General features: G+C 43.3%; 1 protein-coding gene across 1 annotated transcript in view; it reads right to left on the reverse strand.

Annotated features, from left to right (window-relative positions):
- SRCAP (Snf2 related CREBBP activator protein) overlaps nucleotides 1-25695 on the reverse strand; it is a gene marked incomplete at both ends in the record, with an annotated part of 70030 nt that extends 44335 nt beyond the window's left edge. Inside the window, 10 exons of the mRNA XM_080703897.1 lie at nucleotides 99-427; nucleotides 519-710; nucleotides 1198-1287; nucleotides 1427-1520; nucleotides 2116-2393; nucleotides 2509-2731; nucleotides 5588-5728; nucleotides 5953-6138; nucleotides 16067-16318; nucleotides 25642-25695. Of these exons, the coding sequence (XP_080560023.1) occupies nucleotides 99-427; nucleotides 519-710; nucleotides 1198-1287; nucleotides 1427-1520; nucleotides 2116-2393; nucleotides 2509-2731; nucleotides 5588-5728; nucleotides 5953-6138; nucleotides 16067-16318; nucleotides 25642-25695 (1839 nt within the window). The remainder of the gene's footprint in view (nucleotides 1-98; nucleotides 428-518; nucleotides 711-1197; nucleotides 1288-1426; nucleotides 1521-2115; nucleotides 2394-2508; nucleotides 2732-5587; nucleotides 5729-5952; nucleotides 6139-16066; nucleotides 16319-25641) is intronic.
- Nucleotides 25696-25902: the final 207 nt, after the last annotated feature.

Consider the following 25902-nt stretch of genomic DNA (forward strand, 5'->3'; position numbering starts at 1 on the left):
AGAAATAAAGTTATGGTAGGATTGACACACCTGTCACTAGGAGATAATTCAAGATATGACAAAGCAGAAGATAGAAGAAGAAAGGAGCTTAGAGATACCTGTGTAGTGGCCAAGGTGTAACCCTTGGGCTGTAGACTTTCAGCTGCTGCAGCAATGTCAGTAATTTCTTTCTTAGGGCCCAGAGAAGTGGGGGGCCCTGGAGTAGGAGGCCCACTACCCCCATCTGCCTCACTCTGTTCTTCATCACGGGCAAGCAAGTACTCCACCCCAAAATCATCATCTTCCTCTTCTTCCTCATCTGTTTGGCTCTGTGATTGGGCATCCTCAGACTCATCAGACTCGGATTCCTCTGATTCTGAACTCCCACTTGTTTCTACTTCCTCTGAATGCTCCTCTTCCTCATCTTCACTCTGCTCCTCAGCAGAATCTAAATTATAAAACTAAGGACTTAGTGCTCACCATACATGCACCTCCAAAGCATGCCCTCCCCAGGTCCAACCTCATGACCACACATTCACCTGACTGGCTGCTACTATCCCCTTGAGGAGCCTCTTCAGGTTCTGTGGCCCCATCTGGTTCAGAGTCAGAGCTGTTAGCCTCAACCTCCTCATCTTCCTCATCTTCTTCACTACTCCCAGAGCCTGGAGCAGAGGCATCAGAGGCATAGGCTCCTGCATACTGCTGCAATAGCTCCTCCATAGATAGCTCACCTGTAGGGGAAATGAAGAGTATTCTTTTACTTGCTTTAAGAAGAAAATAAAAAAAGGGGACTTAAGTATCAACAGTTCAATTTATTTAGATCTAGATCTCAGTACTAGGCCCAGGTCTAAAGGAAGACTAGAATGTATTTTCAGGATCAGCTATCAAAACCAAGCTCCACTACCTGGGCTTTGACCATGGAGATGATGCCTTCTTTTGGGAAGAATAATAATATCAACCTGGTGAACCCCCTTTTCAAGGTTCAGGTCAAACAAAGCTCCTTCCTTGAATGAGCTTCTATGTCATTTTGTTCAACTTCCATCAAAGGTAGTTATCACTTTCTATTAACAAGTCCCTAAGTACCTTATGAGTATTTTTGTCAATAGCTCTGGAGTTCTACCAGGAAGATTAAGTAGTATGTTCCCCATCTCTTTAGTTCTGACACTGCACAGGAAAGTCATCAAGTGCATGCTCAGTAAAGTATCTGGTGACTGTCACCTTCTCGAGCCAACTCGCTCAGCTCCATGGCATGATCCACCTCCCCTTCCAACTGCTCCTCAGCTGCTATGGTGTCCTCTTCATCCTCCGCTAGAAAATAAAATGAGGCAGGATCAATGGTGACAGAGATACAGGACACAGTTCAAGATTAAGAGGTAAGAAGACCTTAAAGGTTAGGTCCAAATAATTCATTTGAGGAGTTAGGGGCAAAAAGATTAACAAGCCTGACCTTCATCCTCATTGGCAGTAAACTCTTCATCATCTTCATCAGGATGCCAAGGCTGTTTGCTGCACGGTACAACAGAGGAAGGTGGGGGCTTAACCTGTACAGTTAAAGATGAAAAGTGGGAGGGCCTAAGGTTAGAAAAGTAGCAGGAAGGCACAATGTTGAAAAAGACATCACAAAATGGGCTTTGTCCCACTGAGTTCACAGCTGACACTGGTATAATACCAGGGCAAGGATGCAATCAAGGGTTTTCTTTCAGCACCAGCTACCAAATCCTGGCCCCACTGCCTAGGGGAGGACCTGTGAAAGTGCTAGATAAGAAAGATATATGGACACACAGAGCACACATTTCCAGAAAAGACTTCAAAGGTGACTTTCCTAGTACCAAATTACAAGTCAGTAAGGAAATGTTAAGATCATTTCACACAAACGACAAGTAAATGTCAAAATAAGATCACACAGCAATTTAAAGAGTAACATATATCTTTCACTGAAGTATCAGCAACTCTGCCAATTGCAGGCTGCAACCTGCCACAGACCAGACTCTTCCGCTGGCACGGCCAAATGAGAGCCCAACATCCACTTTAGGAAGTACTCTCAAAAACCAAACCAACCTCACAGCCAGGACCCAGACCTGAACTTCTCTTCTCTGCTCCCACTCTGAACCCTGCCTCTACCTCTTCTGTCTATACCTCTAACACCTGAGAAGTCTCCTCTTCAACACTTTCTTCATGCCCATCTTGGGTGTCACTGTCATGAGATGAGGGGGTCTGAGAGGGACTCGAAGATCCTCCCAGAAGCTGAGGGGGGAGGGAACGGAGCAGCTCTTCCAGTGGCAATTCTCCCTCGTGTCGCAGCAGCTCAATCTCACGCCTCTGGGTCTCTGCATCATTGCCTTCCTGCTGTTCTTCAACCTCAATGGTTTCTTCATCATCCTCTTCCTCCTCCTCTTGGGGTTGGAAGTCCCCATCTATAGCAGGAGAACAAGGTCACAAAGTCCACGGGCCCTGCAAGCCACAGGGTGGGTTTTTCAGCTCTGGAAAGGGTACATCGGGAAGAGTAACAGGGCCAAAGTGAACACATACCTTCATCATCTAACCGGGATGCAGGGGGTGGAGGACTGGAAGCAGCTGAAGAAGAGCCAAGGCAAGGGGAAGAGCCAGCTTTGCTAGAGGCTAGTGGCTGGTTGAGGCTCTGAGACAGAAGGTCTGAATACTTTTCAGTTTGCCCCACAATGAAGTCCAAATGCAGGTCCAAGGCTTTTTTGCGCTTTTCCTCAAGCCGAGACTGCTGCTTGAATTGCACCACCTGCCATCAAATAAAAGGAACTGGTCACCAAGATAACCATTTACTTAAATACTCTGTGTGTGTGTGTGTGTGTGTGTGTGTGTTTATGGTACTGGGGATTAAACTTAGGGGCCTTCTACCACCAAACTACACCATCAGCCCTATTTTCTATTCTTTATTTTGGAACAAGTCTAATTAAGTTGTGGAGGGCTTCACTAAATAGCTGAGGCTGGCTGCGAATCTGTGTTCTTCCCAGGGATGGAGGTGCAGCAAATTAGTGAGATCCTGTTTCAAAATAAAAATTTTACCCTGGCATGGCGGTGCATACTTGTAATCCCAGCATTCTCGAGGATCATAGTTTGCAGACAGCCTCAGCTACTCAGCGTAGCCGTTTGCAACTCAGTGAGACCCTATTTCAAAAATAAAAAGACAAAAAAATACAGGTAGGGGTCTACCTTGGAGGCTCAATGCCCTTGGGTTATGTCTCCGGTACCAAAAAAAAGGTAAATAAATAAAGAATAAAAACATTTTCCAGGTACAGTAGTGATACCTGTAATCCCAGTACTAGGGAAGCTAAAACGAGAGGACTACAGGTCCAAGACCAGCCTCAGAAACTTAGGACTTCTACAACATGAGACCTTGATTCCAAATAAAAGAATAGGGCTAGCAATGTAGCTTAGAGCTAGAATGTCTCTGAGTTCCACCTTAGTACCACACACACACACAAATAAGATAATGAAATAAAGCTTGGGATATAGTTTGGAGATAAAATGCCTCTGGGTTCCATCCCCAGTACCACACACAGAAAAAAAATATAAAAAATAAAACAAATAGGGTTAGAGAGCCAGGCATCATGGCACACACCGTAATCCCAGTACATGGGAGACAGAGAAGAAAACTGCAATTTGATGCCAGATTCAGCAAGTTAGCAAGACCCTGTTTCCAAATATAAAAATAAAATCAGGCAGAGGATGAAGCTCATAAGTACAATGTCCCCAGCCAGCCTCAACTACTTAGTGAGGCCCTCTGTAACTTAGTGAGACCCTGTTTTAAAATAAAAAATAGAGCCGGGAGTGGTGGTGCACAATTGTAATCCCCACACTTGGGAGGCACTGACAGGAGGATCCCTTTGGTTCGAAGTCAGCCACGCTGGCTTAAGAGACCCTGCTTCCAAAATAATAAAAAGTATAAAATAGGTCTGGGAGTGTAGCCTGGAGGTAGAAGGGCTTCCAAGAACCTCAGTACTATCAAAAAAAAAAAATTAAAAATTAAAAACATTAAAAATAAAAATAAATAAATAAATAAATAATAGATTTGGGGGTATAGCTCAGAAGTAGAATGTTCCTGGGTCCATTCTCAGTACCAAAAAAAAAAAAAAAAAAAAAAAAAAGTCCCGGGTTCAATTCCCCAGGACCAAACAAAAAACAGGGCTAGGAAAAAGAAAAAAAAAAAAAGCTGGGGGTGTAATGGTGTAGCTCAGAGGCAGACTAATCCCGAGTTCAATCCCAGTACCAAAAATTTTTGCCTGACACAGTAGTACACACCTATAATCCAAGTACATGGGAGGCTGATAAAAGGATCGTAGGTTCTAAGCTAACCTCAGTAACTTAGCGAGAAAAGCTGTTTCAAAATAAAAATAATAAAAAGGGCTAGGAGTGTAGCTCGAAAGTAGAATGCCCCTAAATTCCCAAAACCACAAATGAAAGAAAAAAATTTCAGCTGTGTGGGTGTGATGGCACATGCCTGTAAACACAGTATTTAGGAGGTTGACACAGGAGGACTAAAGGTTCAACGATAACCTCATCAAGTAGTGAGACTCTCATTAACCTAACAGGACCCTGTTTGAAAATAAAACTAAAAAACAGCACTGGGAGTATAGCTCCAAAATAGAAGGCCTCTGAATTAATCAATACCGCACACACACACAAAAAAGCTCTATGAGCCGGGCTTGGTGGCACATGTTTGTAATCAAAGCATTCGGGAGGCTGAGACCTGGAGGATCGGAATTCAGACAGCCTCAGCTACTTAGGCCCTCCATGACTTAGTGACAACCTGTTTCAAAATAAAGAATAAAAAAATAGGGCGGGGGTATAGCTCAGAGGTCGAATGCTCCTGGGTTCCATCCCCAGACCCACAAAAAAGAAAAAAGAAAAAAGAAAAAAAAAAAAAAAAAAAAAAAAAGCTCTAAGCCATAGAGAGGAGATAGATGGCCCGGGGTGGTCAAGGAGTTCTGTTAACATTCCCAAAACACAACCTAGGCGGACATGGTCACACACGCCTGTAATCCCTGCGCTTGGGAGGCTGAGACAGGAAGATTGCACAGGTTCGAAGCCAGCCTCAGCTACTTAAGTGAGGCTCTCTTAGCAACTTAGTGAGACCCTGTTTCCAAATAAAGAATAAAATAGGTCTTGGAGTATAGCCCGGAGGTAGAAAGCCCCTGGGTTCCACCCCCAGTACCACAAAAACAAAAACCCACAACCTATATTTTGTCACTATACTCTCTTCCTTCCTCATAGCATTCTATGCTGTCCAATATACAAGAAATGTCTTTAAGAGTTGTTTGAAGCCAGGCATGGTGGCGCACGCTTGTAATCCCTGCGCTTGGGAGGCAGAGAAAGGAGGATCGCGCAGGTTCGAAGCCAGCCTCAGCTGGCTTAAGAGACCCTGTTTCCAAATAAAATAAAAAATAGGTCTGGGAGTGTAGCTCAGAGGTAGAAGGCCCCTGTATTCCATCCTCAGTACCACAAAAAAAAAAAAAAAAAAAGAGTTGTTTGAAATTCACTCCCTTGGTTTTTTAGAAAGTTGCAATCTTCCTAATATCATATCACCTTCCAACATAGTACAAGCCATTTCCCTTTCCCAATCCCCACTGTTTACTTTCTCCACATTGCTCCAGAACTGCCTGACATCCTTGGCCATGGTGGAAGCAATTCGGCGCAACTTGGCCTGCTCTTCCCTCCGGGCCCGTTCCTCTTTCTGTCGTTGTTCCTCGTGGTGACGAATCACCATGCGCACCACCTACCAAATAAAAACCCAATATGAAAACACTAAGCCAGTCCTCACCACCTACCCAAGGCAAAGAAAAAAATCCAGGCCAAGAAATCTTCAATTAACGAATTTGTTTTTTCATTCTGTAAGCTTCAAAAACACACCATTTTGTACGGTTCCCTTCCAACCAACCAACCCATCATGGGAAAGCACACCTGAAAAATAATGGAAGATAAACCCAGTTGAGGACATACCTTACGGGCTACACCACGTTTCCAGCGGCGCTCCTGAGCAAAGTCAGCAGAAAGCCACTGCATCTCCTCACACAGATAGTCCCAGTGCCCTTTGGGGCGAGGAGGCTCTGGTAATTTAGGCAGTCTTTTCAGTGACCAGAAACCCTCCTTCCGCAGCTCAGCAATCCGAGTCTCAATCTCAGCTTCCTGGAGAAGGAGATGAAAGTTAATCAAGATAATCCCAGTGCTTGGGAGGCTGAGACAGGAGAATCCCAAAGGCTGGAAGTCAGCCTCAGCTACTCAGTGAAGCTCTCAACAGCTTCGTTAAGACCCTATTTCCAAATAAAGTATAAAGTAGGTCGTCGAGTATAGCCCAGAGGTAGAAAAGCCCCTAGGTTCCACCCCTAGTACCACACACAAAAAAACTTCCTGGAGCCAGGTGTGGTGGTGCACAATTGTTATTCCGGTACTTGGGAAGCGGAGGCAGGAGGATCACAGGTTCTCAGCCAACCTCAGCTACTTGGTGAGCCCCCCCCCACACAACTTATCAAAATCATTTCAAAATAAAGAATAGAGCTGGGCGTGGTGGCGCACAATTGTAATTCCCGCTCTTGGGAGGCAGAGACAGGAGGATCGCGCAGGTTTGAAGCCAGCCCCACTGGCGTAAGAAACCCTGTTTCCAAATAAAAATATAAAATATAGGTATCTGGGAGTATAGCCCGGACGTAGAAGGGTTTCCAGGAACCCCAGTACCAAACACAAAACGAATAAACAAACAGAGCTGGGTGAGGCATGGTGTTGTTGTTGTTTTTGGTGGTACTAGGGGTGGAACCCAGAGGGTTTCTACCTCCGGGCTATACTCCCAGACCTATTTTATATTTTATTTAGAAACAGGGTCTCACTAAATAGCTGAGGCTGGCTTTGAACCTGTGCGATCCTCCTGTCTCAGCCTCCCAAGCGCTGGGATTACAAGCGTGCACCACCACGACCGGCTTAAAGGCATGGTGTTGAATGATTGTAATCTAAGCATTCGGGAGGCTGAGACCGGAGGGTCATGGTTCGTACACAGCTTCAGCTACTTAGTAAGGCCCTTTGCAACTCAGTAAGACTCTGTTTGAAAATAAAGAATAAAAAAATAAGGCAAGAGCCGGGCGTGGTGGCACACACTTGTAATCCCAACATTCGGGAGAATGAGACAAGAGAACCGCACTTCAAGGATAGTCTCAGCTACTTAATGAGGTCCTTTGCAACTCAGTGAGACTCTATTTCAAAATAAAGAATAAAAAATAGGGCAAGGGGGAGTATAGCTTAGAGGTAAAATGCCCCTGGGTTCCATTCCCATTACCACAAAAATAAAAAAAGGCTTCAGGAACTTAGCAAGACTCAGCAACCTGAAAACAAAACAAAACTCAGGAACAAAAACAAAAACCAGTAATTTGGGGTCTGAGGCTTAACTCAGTAATAGAGCACTTTCCTAACATGTGTATGACCCTGGGCTAGTCATAAAACTCCAAAATGAGTATGGTAACATATGCTTATAATCCTAGTACTTGAGAGGAATGAGGACTGCAGGTTCAAGGCCAACCTGAACAATTTAACGTGGCCCTCTGAAACTTAGTAAGACCTTGCTTCAAACTAAAAAAAAAAACCAACAACAACAACAACAAAAAATAAGGCTTGTGGGTCGCTCTGAGGTATAATGGCCCTGGATTCAATCCTCAATATAAAAAACAAAACAAAAAACCTGGCCAAGCATGGTGGCGCACACTTGTAATCCCAGCATTCTGGAAGCAGAAACTGGAGGATCAGGGCTTGTGGACAGCTTCAACTAATTAGTGAGGCCCTTTGCAACTCAGTAAGACCCTGTTTCAAAAAATTATCAAGACAGCCAGGCGTGGTGGCGCACGCTTGTAATCCCAGCTTTCGGGAGGCTGAGACCTGGAGGATCGCGGTTCGCAGACAGCCTCAGCTACTTAGTGAGGCCTCTGCAACTCAGTGAGACCCGGTTTCAAAATAAAGAATAAAAAAATAGGACAGGGGGTGTAGCTCGAAGGTCGAATGCCTCTGGGCTCCATCCCCAGACCCGCAAAAAAAAAAAAAAAAAAAAAAATTATAAAGACTAAAAAATAGGACGGGGGGGGGGGGGTTGGCTCAGAGGTAGAATGCCCCTGGGTTCCATCCCCAGTACCACAAAACAAAACAAAGATGTTTTATGTGAAAAATACTTAAAAGCTATACATGAAAAGATTAACAGTGGTTAAGCATAACAAAAAAAAGATAACAAGCTGGGCATGGTGGCTCATCTTGTAATCCCAGCGCTTGGAAGGCTGAGAAAGGAAGACTGCAGGTTCAAGGATAGCCTTAACACATTAGGAAGGTACATCAGCAACTTGGCAAGAACATTTTTCAAAACAAAATATAGGGCTAGATGTATAAATCAGATATAGAATTCCTGTGGGTTCAATCCCCAGTACCATATACACACACATAAAAAAAAGTAAATCTTCTAAACTCATTAAGTTTTTGGCTAAAAGAAGTGGGGGGCTGGGTATGACAACACATGCCTGTAAACCCATACATGGGAGGCTGTGACAGAACCCCAGGTTCAAGGTCAGCCTGAGCAACTTAGTGAGAATCTCAGAAACTTCCTAGGACTCTGTTCCCCCCCCACCCCAAAAAAAAAAAAAACGTGGTGGCCCATGCTTGTAATCCCAGCATTCAGGAGGCTGAGACTGGAGGACTGCGGTCCACAGAAAGCCTCAGCTATTTAGTGAGACCCTGTGCAACTTAGTGAGACCCTGTTTCAAAATAATAAAAATTAGGGCACGGGGTATAGCTCGGAGGACGAAGCCCCTGAGTTCCATCTGAAAAAAAAAAAAAAAAGAAAAAAAAAACCAACAAAGTAATATATAGCTGAGGTGTGATTCACATGTAGAATGCCCCCGAGTTCAATCTCTAGTACCACCAAAAAAAAAAAAATCATTTTTTTGAGTTGGCTTTTACCAGGTGTGGTGGCACATGCTTATAATCCCATCATTTGGGAGGTGGAGACCAAAGGATCATGGTTCAAAGACAGCGACTCTATTTCAAAATAAAGAATAAAAAAGACTGGGGGTGTAGCTTGAAAGTAGAATGCTCCAGGGTTCAATTGGCAGGTTCTCAGCAAACCTCAGCTACTTAGTGAGGCTCTCCTTTTATTTAATTAATTTATTTATTTATTTATTTTTGCGGGTCTGGGGATGGAACCCAGGGGCATTCAACCTCCGAGCTATACCTCCTGCCCAATTTTTTTTCTTTATTTTGAAACCGGGTCTCACTGAGTTGCAAAGAGCCTCACGAAGTAACTGAGGCTGTCCGCGAATCATGATCCTCCTGTCTCAGCCTCCCAAATGCTGGGATTACAAGCGTGCACCACCACGCCTGGCCTCCTTTTTAAAATAATTTTTTGTGTCTGTGATTCTGGGATGAAATCCAGGGGCCTTCTATCTGCGGGCTACACTCCCAGACCTTTTATATTTTATTAGAAAACAGGGTCTCACTAAGTTGCTGAGAGCCTAAGTAGCTGAGGCTGGCTTTGAAATTGCGTAATCCTCCTGTCTCAGCTTCCCAAGTGCTGAGATTACAAGTGTGTGCCACCACACCCGGCTTTAAAATAAAAATTTTAAAATCACATTGGCTTTTAAAAATACTCAGCACATCCAGGGGCAGTGGTACATGCTTGTAATCCCAGTATTTGGAAGGGTAAAACAGAAGAATTGCCAATTTCTGGATAGCCTCAGCTACTTAGTAAAGCCCTCCAAAACTTAGTGAGACTCGGTTTCACAATAAAAAGAAAAGCCAGCCGGGCGTGGTGGTGCACGCTTATAATCCCAGCATTCTGCAGGCTTAGACCTGAGGATCGCGGTTCCCAGACAGCCTCAGCTACTTAGTGAGGTCCTCTGCAACTTAGTGAGACCCTGCTTCAAAATAAAGAATAAAAAATAGGGCAGAGGTTGAAACCCCTGGGTTCCATCCCCAGACCCGCAAAAATAAATAAACAATAAATAAAGAATAAAGAATAAAAATAGGACAGGGGGTATAGCTCGGAGGTCGAACGCCCCTGGGTTCCATCCCCAGACCCGCAAAATCCCCCCAGACCCACAAAAAAAAAGAAAGAAAGAAAGAAAGAAAGAAAGAAAGAAAGAAAGAAAGAAAGAAAGGAAGGAAGGAAGGAAGGAAGGAAGGAAGAAAGAGCCGGGCGTGGTGGTGCATGCTTATAATACCCGCCCTTGGGAGACTGAGACAGGAGGATCACACAGGTTCAATGCAAGCCTCAGCTACTTAGTGAGGCTCTCAGCAACTTAATGAGACCCTGTTTCCAAATAAAATAGGTCTGGGAGTATAACCCAGAGGTAGAAAGCCCCTGGTCCCATTACCACAAAAAATTAAAAAGAGCCAGGCGTGGTGGCACATGCTTGTAATCCCCGTGCTTGGGAGGCTGAGACAGGAGGATTGCACGGGTTCAAAGCCAGCCTCAGCTACTTAGTGAGGCTCTCAGCAACTTAGTGAGACCTTGTTTCCAAATAAAATATTAAAAAAAGGTCTGGGAGTATAGCCAGGAGGTAGAAAGCTTCTGGGTTCCACCCCCAGTACCACCCCCAAAAAAAAATTAGAAAGAAAGAAAGAAGAAAAGGAAGAGAAAGAAAAATAATGGGCATGTTGGTGCACACTTGTAATCCCAACACTCAGGAGGCTGAGACAGGAGGAACACGGTTCATGGACAGCCTCAGCTATTTAGTGAGACCCTTTGTAATTCAGTGAGACCCTATTTCAAAATAAAGAATATTAAAAAAAAATAGGGGTGGGAGTGTAGGTCAGATGTAGAATGCCCCTGGGTTCCATCTCCAGTACTGAAAAAAGAAAAGAAAGAAAGAAAGAAAGAAAGAAAGAAAGAAAGAAAGAAAGAAAGAAAGAAAGAAAGAAAAGAAAAAAAAACAGCTTGGAGGTAGAATACCCAAACTACTGGGTACGGACTGGAGGTTCAATTCCAGGTAACTAACACACATACACACACACACACACACACAGCACAAGTCAGACATGGTGGCACAGGCCTGAAATCCCAGTACTTGGGAGTCTTCAGACAGATAGATTCAGGTACACAGCCATCAACAATGGAATGAGACTCTGTTACACGATAGGAAACAAAACAGAGCTGGGGTGTAATTTGGAGGTAGAATAATAATGAATTCAATCCTCACTACAACAAAAAAAAAAAAAGAGGACTAATTTATTAATAAAAATAAATAAATAAAAAACTAAAAAAATAGGGTTGGGAGTATAGATCAAAGGTAGAATGCTCCTGGAGTTCCATCCCCAGTACCGCAAACAAAATTAAAAAATTAAAAATAGGGCTGGGGGTGTAGCTCAGAGGTAAAATACCACTGGGATCAATTTCCAGTACCAAATAAATAAATAAATAAATAAATAAATAAGGCCGGGCATGGTGGCACACGCTTGTAATCCCCGCGCTTGGGAGGCAGAGACAGGAGGATTACGCAGGTTCGAAGCCAGCCATGCTGGCTTAAGAGACCCTGTTTCCAAAATATAAAATAGGTCTGGGAGTGTAGCCCGGAGGTAGAAGGGCTTCCAGGAACCCCAGTACCACAAACAAACAAGTAAGAAAGACAGCCAGACACTAAACAAAGATCTACATGGCTTAATGGTGATAGAAACATAAGAAAGACACAGAAGCTGGGTATGGTGACACATAGCTATAATACAAAATTTGAAAGGTTGAGACAAGATGGCAGGTTCAAAGCCAGTCTTAGCAAGACCCTCGGCAACTCAGTAAAATTCTGTTTCAAAAATGAAAATAAATAAATGGAGCCAGGTGTGGTGGTGCAGGTTTGTAATCCCTGTACTTGGGAGGCTGACAAAGAAGAATCACGGATTCCTGGATAGCCTCAGCTACTTAATGAGGCCCTCTGCTACTTAGTGAGACCTTGTTTCATAATAAAGAATAAAAAATAGAACCAGAGCTGGGCATGGTGGTGAACAGTTGTAATCCTGGCACTGAGGTGGCTGAGACAGGAGGATCACAGATTTGAAGCCAGCCTCAGCTACTAGTGAGGCTCTCAGTAACTTAGTAAGACCCTGTTTCAAAATAAAATAGGTCTGACAGTATAGCCCAGAGGTAGAAAGCCTCTGGATTCCACCCCCAGTACCAACAACAAAAAAATAGAACCAACCCTGGTGGCACACGCTTGTAATCCCAGCATTTGGGAGGCTGAGACAGGAGGATCATAGTTCTCAGTCAGCCTCAGCTACTTAGTGAGACCCTCTGCAACTCAATGAGACCCTGTTTCAAAATAGAGAATAAAAAATAGAACTGGGGTATAGCTTGGAGGTAGAATGCCCCTGGGTTCCATCCCCAGTACTGTAAAAAACAGGTTATATATAGCTTGGCAGTAGAATGAACCTGGGTTCCATCCTCAGTACGCAAAAAAAAAATAAATAAATAAACAAATAAATAAGTAAATAAATAAATAGGTCTGTAGGCATAGCTTGAAGACTCAACAAGCCAAGAAGCTTCCTAGATTAAATCCCCGGTACTAAAAAAAAATAAGAAAGAAACAGATGGTAGTCCAGTGACTCTCAAACTTGAGCATCCTTCAGAATTCTCTACAGTGTAACTTTTTTTTTTTAATTTTTTTATTTGGTGGTACTGGGGTTCCTGGAAGCCCTTCTACCTCTGGGCTACACTCCCAGACCTATTTTTACATTTTTATTTGGAAACAGGGTCTCCTAAGCCAGCGCGCGCGGCTGGCTTCGAACCTGAGCGATCCTCCTGTCTCTGCCTCCCTAAGTGCGGGGATTACAAGCGTGCGCCACCACGCCCGGCTAACTTTTTTTTTTTTTCTTTTCTTCTGGTCTTAAACCCGGGGTGTTCTACCTTTGAACTATACCCTTTGAGCTATACCCCCAGCCCCATTTTATTTTCAGCAATGTCTCACTATATTGCTTAGGCTGCCTTTGAACCTGAAATGCATCTTTCTCAGCTTCCCAGGGACTGGGATTATAAGGATATGCTACCATAATCAACTGCCCCTAGCCCTTTTTAAAAATTATTTTTTTTGAAACAAGATCTTGCTAAGTTGCCCAGGCTGGCTTCAACCTTTTCATCCTGCTGTCTCAGCTTCCCCAGTACTGCGATTAAAGGTGTGTCTGGTCACCACAGCTAGCACCAGAAATTTGGATTTCTAACAAGATGCCAGGTGATGCTGCTGCTGCTAGCCCAGGGATCACCATTACATGAATAAGTGCAGGACAGAAAGAATAAGTAGAAATCAGTAAATCTTAGCAGCACAGTTTACAAAATACTTTCACAACTGGGTGTGGTGGCATATGCTTGTAATCTCAGCATTCAGGAGGCTGGGACTGGAGGATAGAGGTTTGTGAACAGCCTCAGCTACTTAATGAGGCCCTCTGCAACTTAGTGAGACCCTATTTCAAAATATAGAAAAAACAGGTAGGTTTGAGGTCAAATGCCCCTGGGTTCTATCCCCAGACGTGCAAAAAACAAAAAACAAAAAACAAACAAACAAAAAAAAGACTTTCATATCTAATTCTTCCTTACTTTCAACCTTGTAACAGGGCTGGGAGTGTAGCTCAGTCGTAGAACACTTGACTAGCATGTGTAAAACCTGGATTGAATCTCTAGCACCACTCAAAGAAAAAAAAATCCTTAGTAAATCTAACAATACTTATCATATATATATATATACTTTTTAGTATAAAACCTGGGGCATTTTACCTCCAAGCTGTACCCCCAGCCATATTTTTTATTATTTATTTTGAAACAGGGTCTCAGTAAATTGTGGAGGACCTAAGTAGATGAGGCTGGACGTAAAGCAATGATCCTCCTGTTTCAGCACCCCAACGACTGTGATTACAAGTGTGAACCACCACGCCCAGCTCTCATTGTATTTTTGTGTATGTGGTACTAGGGGTTGAACCCAGGAATAATCTGCTTCTGGGCTACACCCCTATCCCTATTTTATTTATTTATTTATTTATTTAATGGTACAAGGTATTGAACCCAGGGGCATTCTACCTCCAAGCTATATCCCTGCCCCTATTTTATTCTTTATTTTGAAACAGGGTCTCAGTAAGGGCCTCACAAAATTCTAAGGGTGGCCCCTAACTTGCAATCCTCCTGTGTCAGCCTCCTAAGTATTACAATTACAGGAATGTGCTACCATGCCCATCTTTTTTTTTTTTTTTTAAATTCTGAAAGAGGGTCTTGCCAAGTTCTAATGATTCTCACTACTTGCTGAGGCTGTCCTTGAAAATGTGATCCTCCTCCTCTCAGCCTCCTAAATGTTGGGATTACAGGCATGTGCCATCACATCTAGCCATATCATATATATATATATATTTATATAAATATATATGATATATATCATATATATATATCACATTTATTTATTTATTTATTTATTTATTTTCTGGTGGTACTGGGGATAGAAACCTTTCTACCTCCAGGCTACACTCCCAGACTTATTTTATATTTTATTTGGAAACAGGGTCTCTTAGGCCAGCGAGGCTGTGAACCAGAGTGATCCTCCTGTCTCTGCCTCCCAAGTGCGGGGATTACAAGCGTGCGCCACCACGCCCGCTCATATTATATATATATATACATATATATACATACATACATATATATACACACACATATACATACATATACATATATATATATATATATATTTTTTTTTTTTTTTTTTTTTGCGGGTCTTGAGATGGAACCCAGAGGCATTTAACCTCCGAGCTACACCCCTTGCCCAATTTTTTATTCTTTGTTTTGAAACCAGGTCTCACTGAGTTGCAGAGGTCTCACTAAGTAGCTAAGGCTGTCTGCGAACCGCGATCCTCCGGTCTCAGTCTACCAAATGCTGGGATTACAAGCGTGCGCCACCACGTCCAGCTATATTGTTGTTTTTTTTTTTTTTTTAAAGGAAAAAGGCTGGGCGTGGTGGTGCATGCTTGTAATCCCTGCGTTTGGGAGACTGAGACAGGAGGATCGCACAGGTTCGAAGCCAGCCTCAGCTACTTAGTGAGGCTCTCAGCAACTTAGACCCTGTTTCCAAATAAAAATATAAAATAGGTCTGGGAGTATAACCCAGAGGTAGAAAGCCTCTGGATTCCACCTCCAGTACCACCAAAAAAAAAAAAAAAAAAAAAAGGAAAAAGGAAAAATACACGTGTAATGCCGCACACTTGTAATCCCAAGCATTCAGGAGGCTGAGATCCTTTGCAACTCAGTAAGACTCTATTTAAAAATAAAAAATAGGGCTGTGGGTGTAGCTCGAAGGTAGAATGCCCCTGGGTTCCATCCCCAGTACTGAAGGAAGGAAAAAAAGAAAAGAAAAGAAGCCAGGCATGATGGCACATGCTTTTAATCCCAGTACTTGGGAGGCACAGACAGGAGGATCACACAGGTTCGAAGCCAGCCTCAGCTACTTAGTGAGGCTCTCAGCAACTTAGTAAGAGCTTGTTTCCAGATAAAAGTATAAAATAGGTCTGGGAGTATAGCCCGGAGGTAGAAAAGCCCCTGTGTTGTACCCTCAGCACCATAAATAAATAAATAAATAAATAAATAAAGTAAGTAAGTAAGTAAATAAATAAATAAATAAAATAGAACTGGAAGGTGTAGCTCAGAGGTAGAGTGTCCCTAGGTTCAATCCCCAGTACCACAAAGAAAAAGAAAGAAAGAAATTTAAGGTCAAAAGCTGGGCATGGTAGCACAGCCTTGTAATTCTAGCATTTGGAAGGCTGAGAGGAGAATTGTAGTTTGAGGGGATAGCCTCAGCTATTTAGTGAGGCCCTTTGCAACTCAGCAAGACCCTGTTTCAAAATAAATAAAAATAGGAATGGGGGTATAGCTCAGAGGTAGAATACCCCTGGGCTCCATCCCAGTACTGCATAAAAAAAAAAAATAAAAAAAAAAAAGAAGCAAGCAATTTGCTCAAAAGGATATAAGACAGAACCCTTCTCATAAATCTATGACAGGAAACAAAAACACATATGTCCATGGGAAACAGTAGTTAGGAGAAGATTCCCAATAATATTGATGGGCCTTCCCAATACATACATGCTTGGCCTGCTCAGCAATTTCAGCATGGCTCTTCTCCCACTTTTGGCCTTTATTAGCCAGATCAACAGCCTGGGGTAAACTGAGTCCCTCCAGGGGCACTGTGGCACCATCTGGGGGCCCTGGAGGTCCATCCAAGGAGGAATCTTGAGCTATGTGCTGGGGGGAGATGCCACCTGCCCCACTAGAGGCTGGGGAACTAGATGAGGCAGGGGACACAGGATTGCTGCCTGTCATGCCGTCCGACACCATCTAGAAAGAAAAAAAATAAAGAAAATGAATGATTAGCACTGTGCTGTGTTTATTTATTTCTTAAAATATATTTTATTTGGAAACAGGGTCTCACTAAGTTGCTGAAAGCCTAAGTAGCTGAGGCTGGCTTCGAACCTGCGCAATCCTCCTGTCTCAGCCTCCCAAGCGCTGGGATTACAAGCGTGCGCCACCACGCCCGACTTGTGCTGTGTTTAACTACACATTCCACTCTATTTTTATACAAACAAAATCTGGAATAAGCAATCTGAATTTTACAAACACTTGGGATAGTTTTCTTTTTTTTTCTTTTGTGGTATTGGGGATTGAAGATACAGGCATTCTACCTTTGAGCTACATCCCTATCTTGTGTGTGTGTGGTACTAGGTGCAGATACCAGCAAAAGCCACGCTCTCTCGGCATCTGCATTTTCGCAGTTAAATAGGCAAAAATCTCAAAGTGAGAAATAAGCCCCGAGAGAAGGTGTGCTCGCTGGCCAAAAGCATCTTTCCACTTTTAGATATTCTTGCATAACTATTATTCTTCTAGTATTCTTTTAACTCTCTACATGAATTGCTCCGGTGATGTGAGAACAGGACTATGAAAGAAATTGAGTCTGAGGAAATAAATTCTCTAATAATTTGTCTAAACGTCCTTGGCTCTGCTCAATAATAATAAAAACTGGCCAGAACTCAGATGCTGTGATAAGCACTCCAGCTGCAGCAATCACAAATGGCCTCCGACCCTCATTCCAATCACTAATTTAGGTTAAGCTATTAACTCCGGTAAGGTAGCTCAGTTTAAGGTAACTCTGTTTACCCTTGAGATCCTGCCTAGAGACAGAGAAGATAAAAACCTTGTGTGTGACCTTAAAGCAATTTAGTTGATAAACAACTTAGTTGCCCAAATACAATAGACTCAAGGAAAAAGATTGGTGACTTTTACGCCCAGTGTAAATATTCCTGAAGACAGAGAGGCTGACCGCATGGTTAATGAATATGACAAAATAAAGGACAGACGTTTTAAGTATATATGTATGAAGGAAAGGAAATACCGTGTAAGAATAAGAAAAGCATTTTTGCATGAAGAAGAGCTTATCATAAGAACGTCCCAACTGGGAAAGAAAGGAATTAGAAAGTTAGAAGCAGGTTGCAGAGGGTTTGTGACAGAGAAATGGATTATTAAAGATGAGCAGGCTTTTAATAGGCTTATTGTCTAAAGAAGAGTGCTCAGCAGTTAAGGAAATACATCTGACAATTAAAACCAAGAACTTTGTGGTGTTGTTTGTGGTATTTTGTCTGCAAAACTCTGTTGTGAGTTTGCTTAAGCTTTCAGATTTAGAAGATAAGATGCCAACACCTGAAGAAACTCCATCACATCCACCTGAATCACCACATCTCCCCACACTTGCTATATGAACTGAGCCCAAAAGATGGAAAGTTCCAAGAAAGCCAAAGAAGATTCCCCGAGAAACCCCCAAGCCTTGGCCATGCTTGTTTATTTTGGGAAGTGGCCCCCTGGGACTGCTTATCTGCAAAGACCTTGGAAAAGAATCTGGAGTCAATCTCTCGAAGGCCAACAGCCAGCTGAAGGACTAGTTTTATTACCTTTGTTTACATGTCATTCATTATTATTTCACAATGATTACACCCACCTCCCTTTTCTCTTATTATTAACTTTACTGGTGAAGGGTATAAATTTCTTGGAGTTTTTGTAATAAAGTGTCATTGGCTCAAGAAGCCTTTGTCTGCCTCAGATTCTTTCCCAAACGTCATACCTAAAAACTTAGGGAATTCATAGAGGGGAAAGAATCGCTGCAGATAAGTTTCTGCAGGACATCACCTGCCTTTTGCCCCATCTTTCTGAGGCTCCCGGCCGTGAGTGGACTTGCCCCCCCACAAGGACTGAGCTAGTCGGCAACAACTAGGGATAGAAACCAAGGGTATTCTACCTCTGAGCTAGTCCCAACCCTATATTTTCTTTATTTTGAAACAGTGTCTCACTGAGGTACAAAGGGCCTCACTGAGCAGCTGAGGCTCTCTGAGAACCATGATCCTCCTGTATCAGCCTCCCAAATGCTGAAACTACAAGTGTGCACCACCATGTCCAGCTCCTAGCCCTATTTTATTTTGGTTTATTTGTTTGTTTGTGGTAATAGAGATTGAAACCAAGAATGCTCTACCTTTCAGCTATACTCACAGCCCTATTTTTTATTATTTATTTTAGAACAGGGTCTTACCAAGTTGCAGAGGGCCTCACAAAGTAAGACTGGCTGCGAACTTTTTATCCTCCTGCCTCAACCTCACAAGTACTGGAATTACAAGGGTACCACCACAACACCCAGCTTATTTTTTATTTTGAAACAGTTTCTCCCTAGGTTGCTGAGAGTCTTGTTAGGATGTGGACATTTTCCTTGAACCTGCTATACTCCTCAGACTCCCAAGTACTAGGATTAAAGGCATGTGCCATTATATCCAGTTTGGGATGAAGTTTTTTGGGGGTATATGTGATACTAGGGATGAAACCCAGGGACCTTCTACCTCCACGCTATTTCGGCAAACTTACTCTATTTCTTATTTTGAAACAGGGTCTCGCTACATTGCTGAGAGTCTAAGTTGCCGAGGCCAGTTTCAAACTTGCAATCCTCCTGTCTCAGCCTCCTAAATATTAGGATTACAAGAGTGCATCAACACACCTATTTTTTATTCTTTATTTTGAAACAGGGTGTCACTGAGTTGCAAAGGGCCTCATTTAAGTAGCTGAAGCTGTCCTCCAACCGATGTCCTCCTGTCTCAGCCTCCCAAATGCTGGGATTACAAGCATGTGCCACCACATGTGGCTCAGATGAAGTCTTAACATGATGCTCAAGATGATAGAGCTAAGCTTATAGTAGGTGCTTGACATACAACAGTTACATACTACTATCTATGCACTCCCTAAGTTCAAGACTAGTAGTACAGCATATAATTTCAAATAAAAATGATCTTTACGGGCTTTGAGGACTTCATTCACATTAACAACTACTCCTTTCACCCCAAATTTCCACAGAATAAATATGAGCTATAAATACTTCAAGAAACATGAGGGGGGAAAAACACTTAAACCTCTTTACAAAAGGGATACTGGGTTGAGAGATGGACAATACTCATAAAAATTGATACATTGTGAGGTACTACAGAAACAGTAACTGGAAAACAAAATCCTCCTAAAATACAAATTCTCAAGGAACTCAAGAATTTTACCCAAGCACACAAGCCTCACAGTGCTCCACTCAAATTCCAATTTCAAGCTGGGCATGGTGACACACACCTGTAATCTCAGTACTGGGGAGGCTGAGACAGGGAAATCACAGGTTCCAGGAAAACCTAAGTAAGTAGTAAGACTTGTATTAACCTAGTGAAACAATATTTTGTTTATAGAACTAGGGGATGATCTTAAAGACAGTCTAGTCTCATTCTATTTATGAGACTTTCAAGAACCTAGTGAAACGCTGTTTCAAAAACAAAACAAACAAAAAAAAAGAAAAGTAGGGCATGGTGGATCATGCTAGTAATCCCAGTAATTGGGAGGCTGAGAAAAGAGAATCACAGATTCGCAGCCAACCTCAGCTACTTAGTGAGATCCTTCGCAAGCTAATGAGATCCTGTTTCAAAATTAATTTAAAAAGCCAGGCATGCTGGTGCACATTTGTAATCCCAGCATTTGGGAGGTTGAGACCGGAGAATCGTGGTTTGTAGACAGCCTCAGCTATGTAGTGATGCCCTTCACAACTTGAGATTCCATTTCAAAGTAAGGAATGACCGGGCGTGGTGCGCACGCTTGTAATCCCAGCATTCAGGAGGCTGAGACTGGAGGATCGCAGTTCACAGACAGCCTCAGCTACTTAGTAAAGAAAGCCCTCTGCAACTCAGTGAGACCCAGTTTCAAAATAACAAAAAAGTGGGCAGGGGCTATAGCTCAGAGGTCGAATGCCCCTGTCTTCCATCCCTAGACCTGAAAAAATAAATATAAATAAACAAATGAATAAATAAATAAATTTTAAAAATCTGGGTGTGGTGGTGTACTCTCGTAATCTCAGCAATTGAGAAGCTGAGACAGGTAGATCCCAGGTTCATGGAAAGCGGTGAATCCCTTTACAATTCAGTGAGACCGGGTTTCAAAATAAAGAATAAAAAATAGGGCTGGGGGTGTAGCTCAAAGGTAGAATGCCCCTGGGTGCCATCCACAGTACTGCATAGAAAGAAAGAAAGAAAGAAAGAAAGAAAGAAAGAAAGAAAGAAAGAAAGAAAGAAAGAAAGAAAGAAAGACAGTCAGTCAGTCAGTCTGGGGGTGTAGCCCTGAGGTAGAATGTCCCTGGTTTCCATTCCCAATATCACAAAAATAAATAAGTATAAATAAATAAAAATAAAAGTGTTGGAGGCCGGGCATGGTGGCACATGCTTATAATCCCACCCAGCATTTGGGAGGCTGAGACGGGGAAGATCGTGGTTCACGGACAGCCTCATATATTTAGTGAGGCCCTCTGCAACTTAGTGAGACCCTGATTCAAAATAAACAATAAAACATAGGCCAGGCATGGTGGCGCACGCTTGTAATCCCAGCACTTGGGAGGCTGAGATAGGATGATCGCACAGGTTTGAAGCCATCCTCAGGTACTTAGTGAGGCTCTCAACAACTTAGTGAGCCGGGCATGGTGGCACACGCTTGTAATCCCCGTGCTTGGGAGGCAGAGACAGGAGGATCACGCAGGTTCGAAGCCAGCTGCGCGCACTAGCTTAGGAGACCCTGTTTCCAAATAAAAATGTAAAAATAGGTCTGAGAGTGTAGCCCGGAGGTAGAAGGGCTTCCAGGAACCCCAGTACCACCAAAAAAAAAAAAAAAAAAAAACCCCACAAACAAACAACTTAGTGAGACCCTGTTTTCAAATAAAATATAAAGTAAGTCTGGGAATATAGCCCAGAGGTAGAAAGCCTCTGGGTTCCACCCCCAGTATCACCAAAAATAAAAATTAAAAATTAAAAAAAAATTAAAAATTAAAAAATTAAAAATAGGCCTGGCATGGTGGTGCACGCTTGTAATCCCAGCATTCGGGAGGCTGAGATAGGAGGATCGCGGTTTGCAGACAGCCTCAGCTACTTAGTGAGGCCATCTGCAACTCAGTAAGACCCGGTTTCAAAATAAAGAATAAAAAATAGGGCAGGGGGTGTAGCTTGAAGGTCGAATGCCCTTGGGTTCCATCCCCAGGCCCGCAAAAAATAAATAAATAAATAAATAAATAAATAAATAAATAAAATAAAATAAAAATAGGGCTACAGTGTAGCTCGGAGGTAGAATACCCCTGGGTTCAATCCACAGCATCACAAAATTAAAAAATAAAAAGGGCTGCAATATAGCTTTCTGGAGGTAAGACTACTCCTGGGCTGAATTCTAGTAACAGAGGAAAAAAATAAAATTCCTACCTCAGGTAAATGACATAAGACAACATCACAAATTTCTGAACTATCATTTTCTTTGTGTGTACAAGGGTACTGGAAATTGAAATCAGGAGTATTCTACCTCTGAGCTATATCCTTTGCCCTATTTTTTTTTCTTCTTGTCTTGCTTTTTGCAGTACTGCGGATTGAATAAAGGGGCATTCTCTTTCTGAGCTACACCCACAAACATTTTTTTTTTGTTGTTTTTTTGTTTTTGCAGTACTGGAAATAGAATCCAGGGACACTATACCTCCGAGCTACACTCCAGCCCTATTTTTTCTTTATTTTGAAATAGGGTCTCACTGAGTTGCAAAGAGCCTAAGTAACTGAGGCTCTGAATGCTGGGCTTACAAGTATACATCACTTCAGCTCACAGCCCTATTTTTTATTCTCTATTTTGAAACAGAGTTTCACTAAGTTGCAAGGGGCCCCTCTAAGTAGCTGAGGCTGGCCACAAACCTGCAATTCTCATGTCTCAACCTCCAAAGTACTGGGATTACAGAGTGTGTGCTGCCACGCTTGGCACTATTTTTTTTTTTTTTTCCCTTGGCAGGTCTGGAGATGGAACCCAGGGGAATTCCAACTCTGAACTACACCCCTACCCTGTTTTTCATTCTTTATTTTGAAACCGAGTCACACTGAGTTGCAGAGGGCCTCACTAAGTAGCTGAGGCTGTCCCTGAATCACGATCTTCTGGTCTCAGCCTCCTGAATGCTGGGATTACAAATGTGCACCACCATGCCGGCTCAACTATTTTTTTGTTTTTTAATGTGAGTTTGGGATGGAACCCAGAGGCATCTGACCTCTGAGCTACACCCCCTGCCCAATTTTTTATTCTTTATTTTGAAATAGGGTCTCACTGAGTTGCAGAGGGCCTCACTAAGTAGCTGAGGCTGTACACAAACTGTGATCCTCCGGTCTCAGCCTCCCAAATATGCTGGGGTTACAAGCGTGCGCCACCATGCCCGGCTCCAAATGCTGGGATTACAAGCGTGCACCACCATGCCCAGCTCAACTATTTTTTATTTTAAAACAAGTCTCACTAAGTTGCAGATGCTGACTGCAAACGAATCTGCAATCCTCTTGTCTCAGTCTCCCATGTACTGGGATTACATGTGAGCATCACCATGCCTGACATTATGTTACAAATATCAAATCCACAAACAACAAAAGCCTTCTGAGCAGGGCATTGTGGGGCACCTTGTTATCCCAGCATTTGGGAGGCTTATACAGGAGGATCACAGTTCACAGACAGCCTCAGCTACTGAGGAGGCCCTCTGCAAATTAGTGAGACCCTGTTTCAATAAAAAGAATTTTTAAAAAAGGGCAGGGGTGCTGGGCATGGTGGCATAAGCTTGTAATCCCCGGGCTTGGCAGGCAGAGACAGGAGGATCGCGCAGCTTCAAAGCCAGCCATGCTGGCTTAAGAGACCCTGTTTCCAAAAATAAAATAGGAGCCGGGCGTGGTGGTGCATGCTTGTAACCCCAGCATTTGGGAGCCTGAGACCAGAGGATCGCGGTTCACGGACAGCCTCAGTTACTTAGTAAGGCCCTCTGCAACTTAGTGAGACCCTGTTTCAAAATAAAGAATAAAAAATAGGGCAGGGGGTATAGCTCAGAGGTCAAATGCTTCTGGGTTCCATCTCCAGACCCACAAAAAATAAAAAATAAAAAATAAAAAAATTAGGTCTGGGAGTGTAGCCTGGAGGTAGAAGGGCTTCCAGAAACCCCAGGACCACCAAAAAAAAAAAAAAGGGACAGGGGGTGTAGCTCGGAGGTTGAATGCCCCTAGGTTCCATCCCCAGACCCGAGGGGAAAAAAAAAACCTACTGTATGCAAACCTTGATCCAAAGTTTTCAAAGTTAGTTCTACCATACTACTTCCTTTGATATGAGTAAAGAATGAATGCCATAAACCGAGCGTGATGGCACAGGCTTGTAATCTCTGTGCTTGGAAGGCTGAGACAGAAGGATCATGCAGGTTCAAAGCCAGCCTCTGCTGGCTTAAGAGACCCTGTTTCCAAATAAAAAATGTAAAATAGGTCCGGGAGTATAGCCCAGAGGTAGAAGGCCCCTGGGTTCCATCCTGAGTACCACCAAAAACAAACAAACAAAAAAACAAATGCCATACATCAGGCTTTATTACCCTGTTCTAGTTCCCAAAGAAGTCAAACTATTGGCGAAGCAAATAGTCTTAGAAACAATTTTCCTAATCTCCTTTTCCAACCGGGCCTAATACAACCTTTTACAGGTAAAAGAAGCTTCTACACTCTTGGAAGGCAGTGTTACATTAATATAAAAAAGAATTATGAGCCAGGCGTGGTGGCGCACGCTTGTAATCCCAGCATTCGGGAAGCTGAGACTTGAGGATCATGGTTCACAAAGAGCCTCAGCTACTTAGTGAGGCACTCTGCAGCTCGGTGAGACCTGGTTTCAAAATAAAGAATAAAAAATAGGGCAGGGCTGTACCTCAGAGGTCGAATGACCCTGGGTTCGATCCCCAGACGTGCCAAAAAAAAAAAACTATGAGAGCCGGGCATGGTGGCACAAGTTTGTAATCCCAGCATGTGGGAAGCTGAAACAGGAGGATCGCAGTTTGTGCGGACAGCCTCAGCTACTTAGTGAAGCCCCCTGCAACTTAATGAGACCCTGCTTCAAAATAAAGAATAAAAAATAGGGCAGGGGGTGGGTCGGGCATGGTGCTATACAATTGTAATCTCCGTGCTCGGGAGGCTGAGACAGGAGGATCACACAAGATTGAAGTCATCCTTAGCTACTTAGTGAGGCTCTTAGCAACTTAGTGAGACCCTGTTTCCAAATAAAATATTTTAAAAAATAGGTCAGGGAGTATAGCCCAGAAGTAGAAAGCCTCTGGGACCCACCACAGTACCACTAAAAAAAAATAAAAATAGAGCCAGGCATGATGGCGCATGCTTGTAATCCCCGGGCTTGGGAGGCGGAGACAAGAGGATCCTACAGGTTTGAAGCCAGCCTCGCTGGCTTAAGAGACCATTTCCAAATTTAAAAAAAGTAAGCCGGGCGTGGTGGTGCACGCTTGTAATTGCTTGTAATCCCCGCGCTTGGGAGGCTGAGACAGGAGGATCATGCAGGTTCGAAGCCAGCCTCAGCTGGCTTAAGAGACCCTGTCTCCAAATAAAATACAAATTAGGTCTGAGAGTGTAGCCCAGAGGTAGAGGGCCCCTGGGTTCCATCCCCAGTACCACCAAAATAAATAAATAAATAAAAAATAAAGTATAAAATAGGTCTGGGATTGTAGCCCGGAGGTAGAAGGGTTTCCAAGCAACTCCAGTACCACCAAACATATATATATATATATATATATATACACACACAAAATAAAAATAGATTAAAAAAATAAAAATAGAGCAGGTGTAGCTCGGAGGTCAAATGCCCCTGGGTTTGATCCCCAAACCCGCATCAAAAAGAAAAAAGAATTATGAGCCTGGGCGTGGTGGCACATGGTAGTAATCTTAGTCTTCGAGAGGCTGAGACCAGAGGATTGTGGTTCACAGACAGCCTCAGCTACTTAGTGAGGCCCTCTGCAACTTAATAAGACCCTGTTTCAAAATATAGAATAAAAAACAGGGCAGGGGGTGTAGCTCGGAAGTCAAGTGCCTTTGGGTTCCATCCCCAAGCCCACAAAATAAATAATTAATTAAAAATTTTAAAAAAATCATGAATATCCAACAGGCTTGACACAAAACCACCCAGCCCACCAAAAGAGTCTCTTGACTCAGGTAACTCAAGTAGCCAAGTCCTGCCAGACTTCATCTGCCTCAAAACCAGCAATCCACAAAGCAGAAGCAAAGGAGAAACTCTCCCCAATTTCAAACCTGTGTCTGTAGGACTGGGAGCTGATGATGAGCAGAGGAGGGGCTGCTCTGCATGGTCCCACTCCCAGGCTCCTCGTTGGATGCCTGAAGAATGACTGGTTCGTTATCACCACTGCTGCAGGCCGAGGGGCTGGCGACCGGCTGCAGGGCATGCTGGGAGCTGGCCTCATTCTGGGCCACCGGCCACCGGGACCCGTCTTCCAGGGCCCGGGGCCCACCAGGGCGTCCCAGCCTCCGCTCAGGTCCACCAGTCTCTGGAGC

The sequence above is a fragment of the Muscardinus avellanarius genome (genome assembly GCF_963383645.1).
Source record: "Muscardinus avellanarius genome assembly, chromosome: 10".
Classification (NCBI taxonomy): domain Eukaryota; kingdom Metazoa; phylum Chordata; class Mammalia; order Rodentia; family Gliridae; genus Muscardinus; species Muscardinus avellanarius.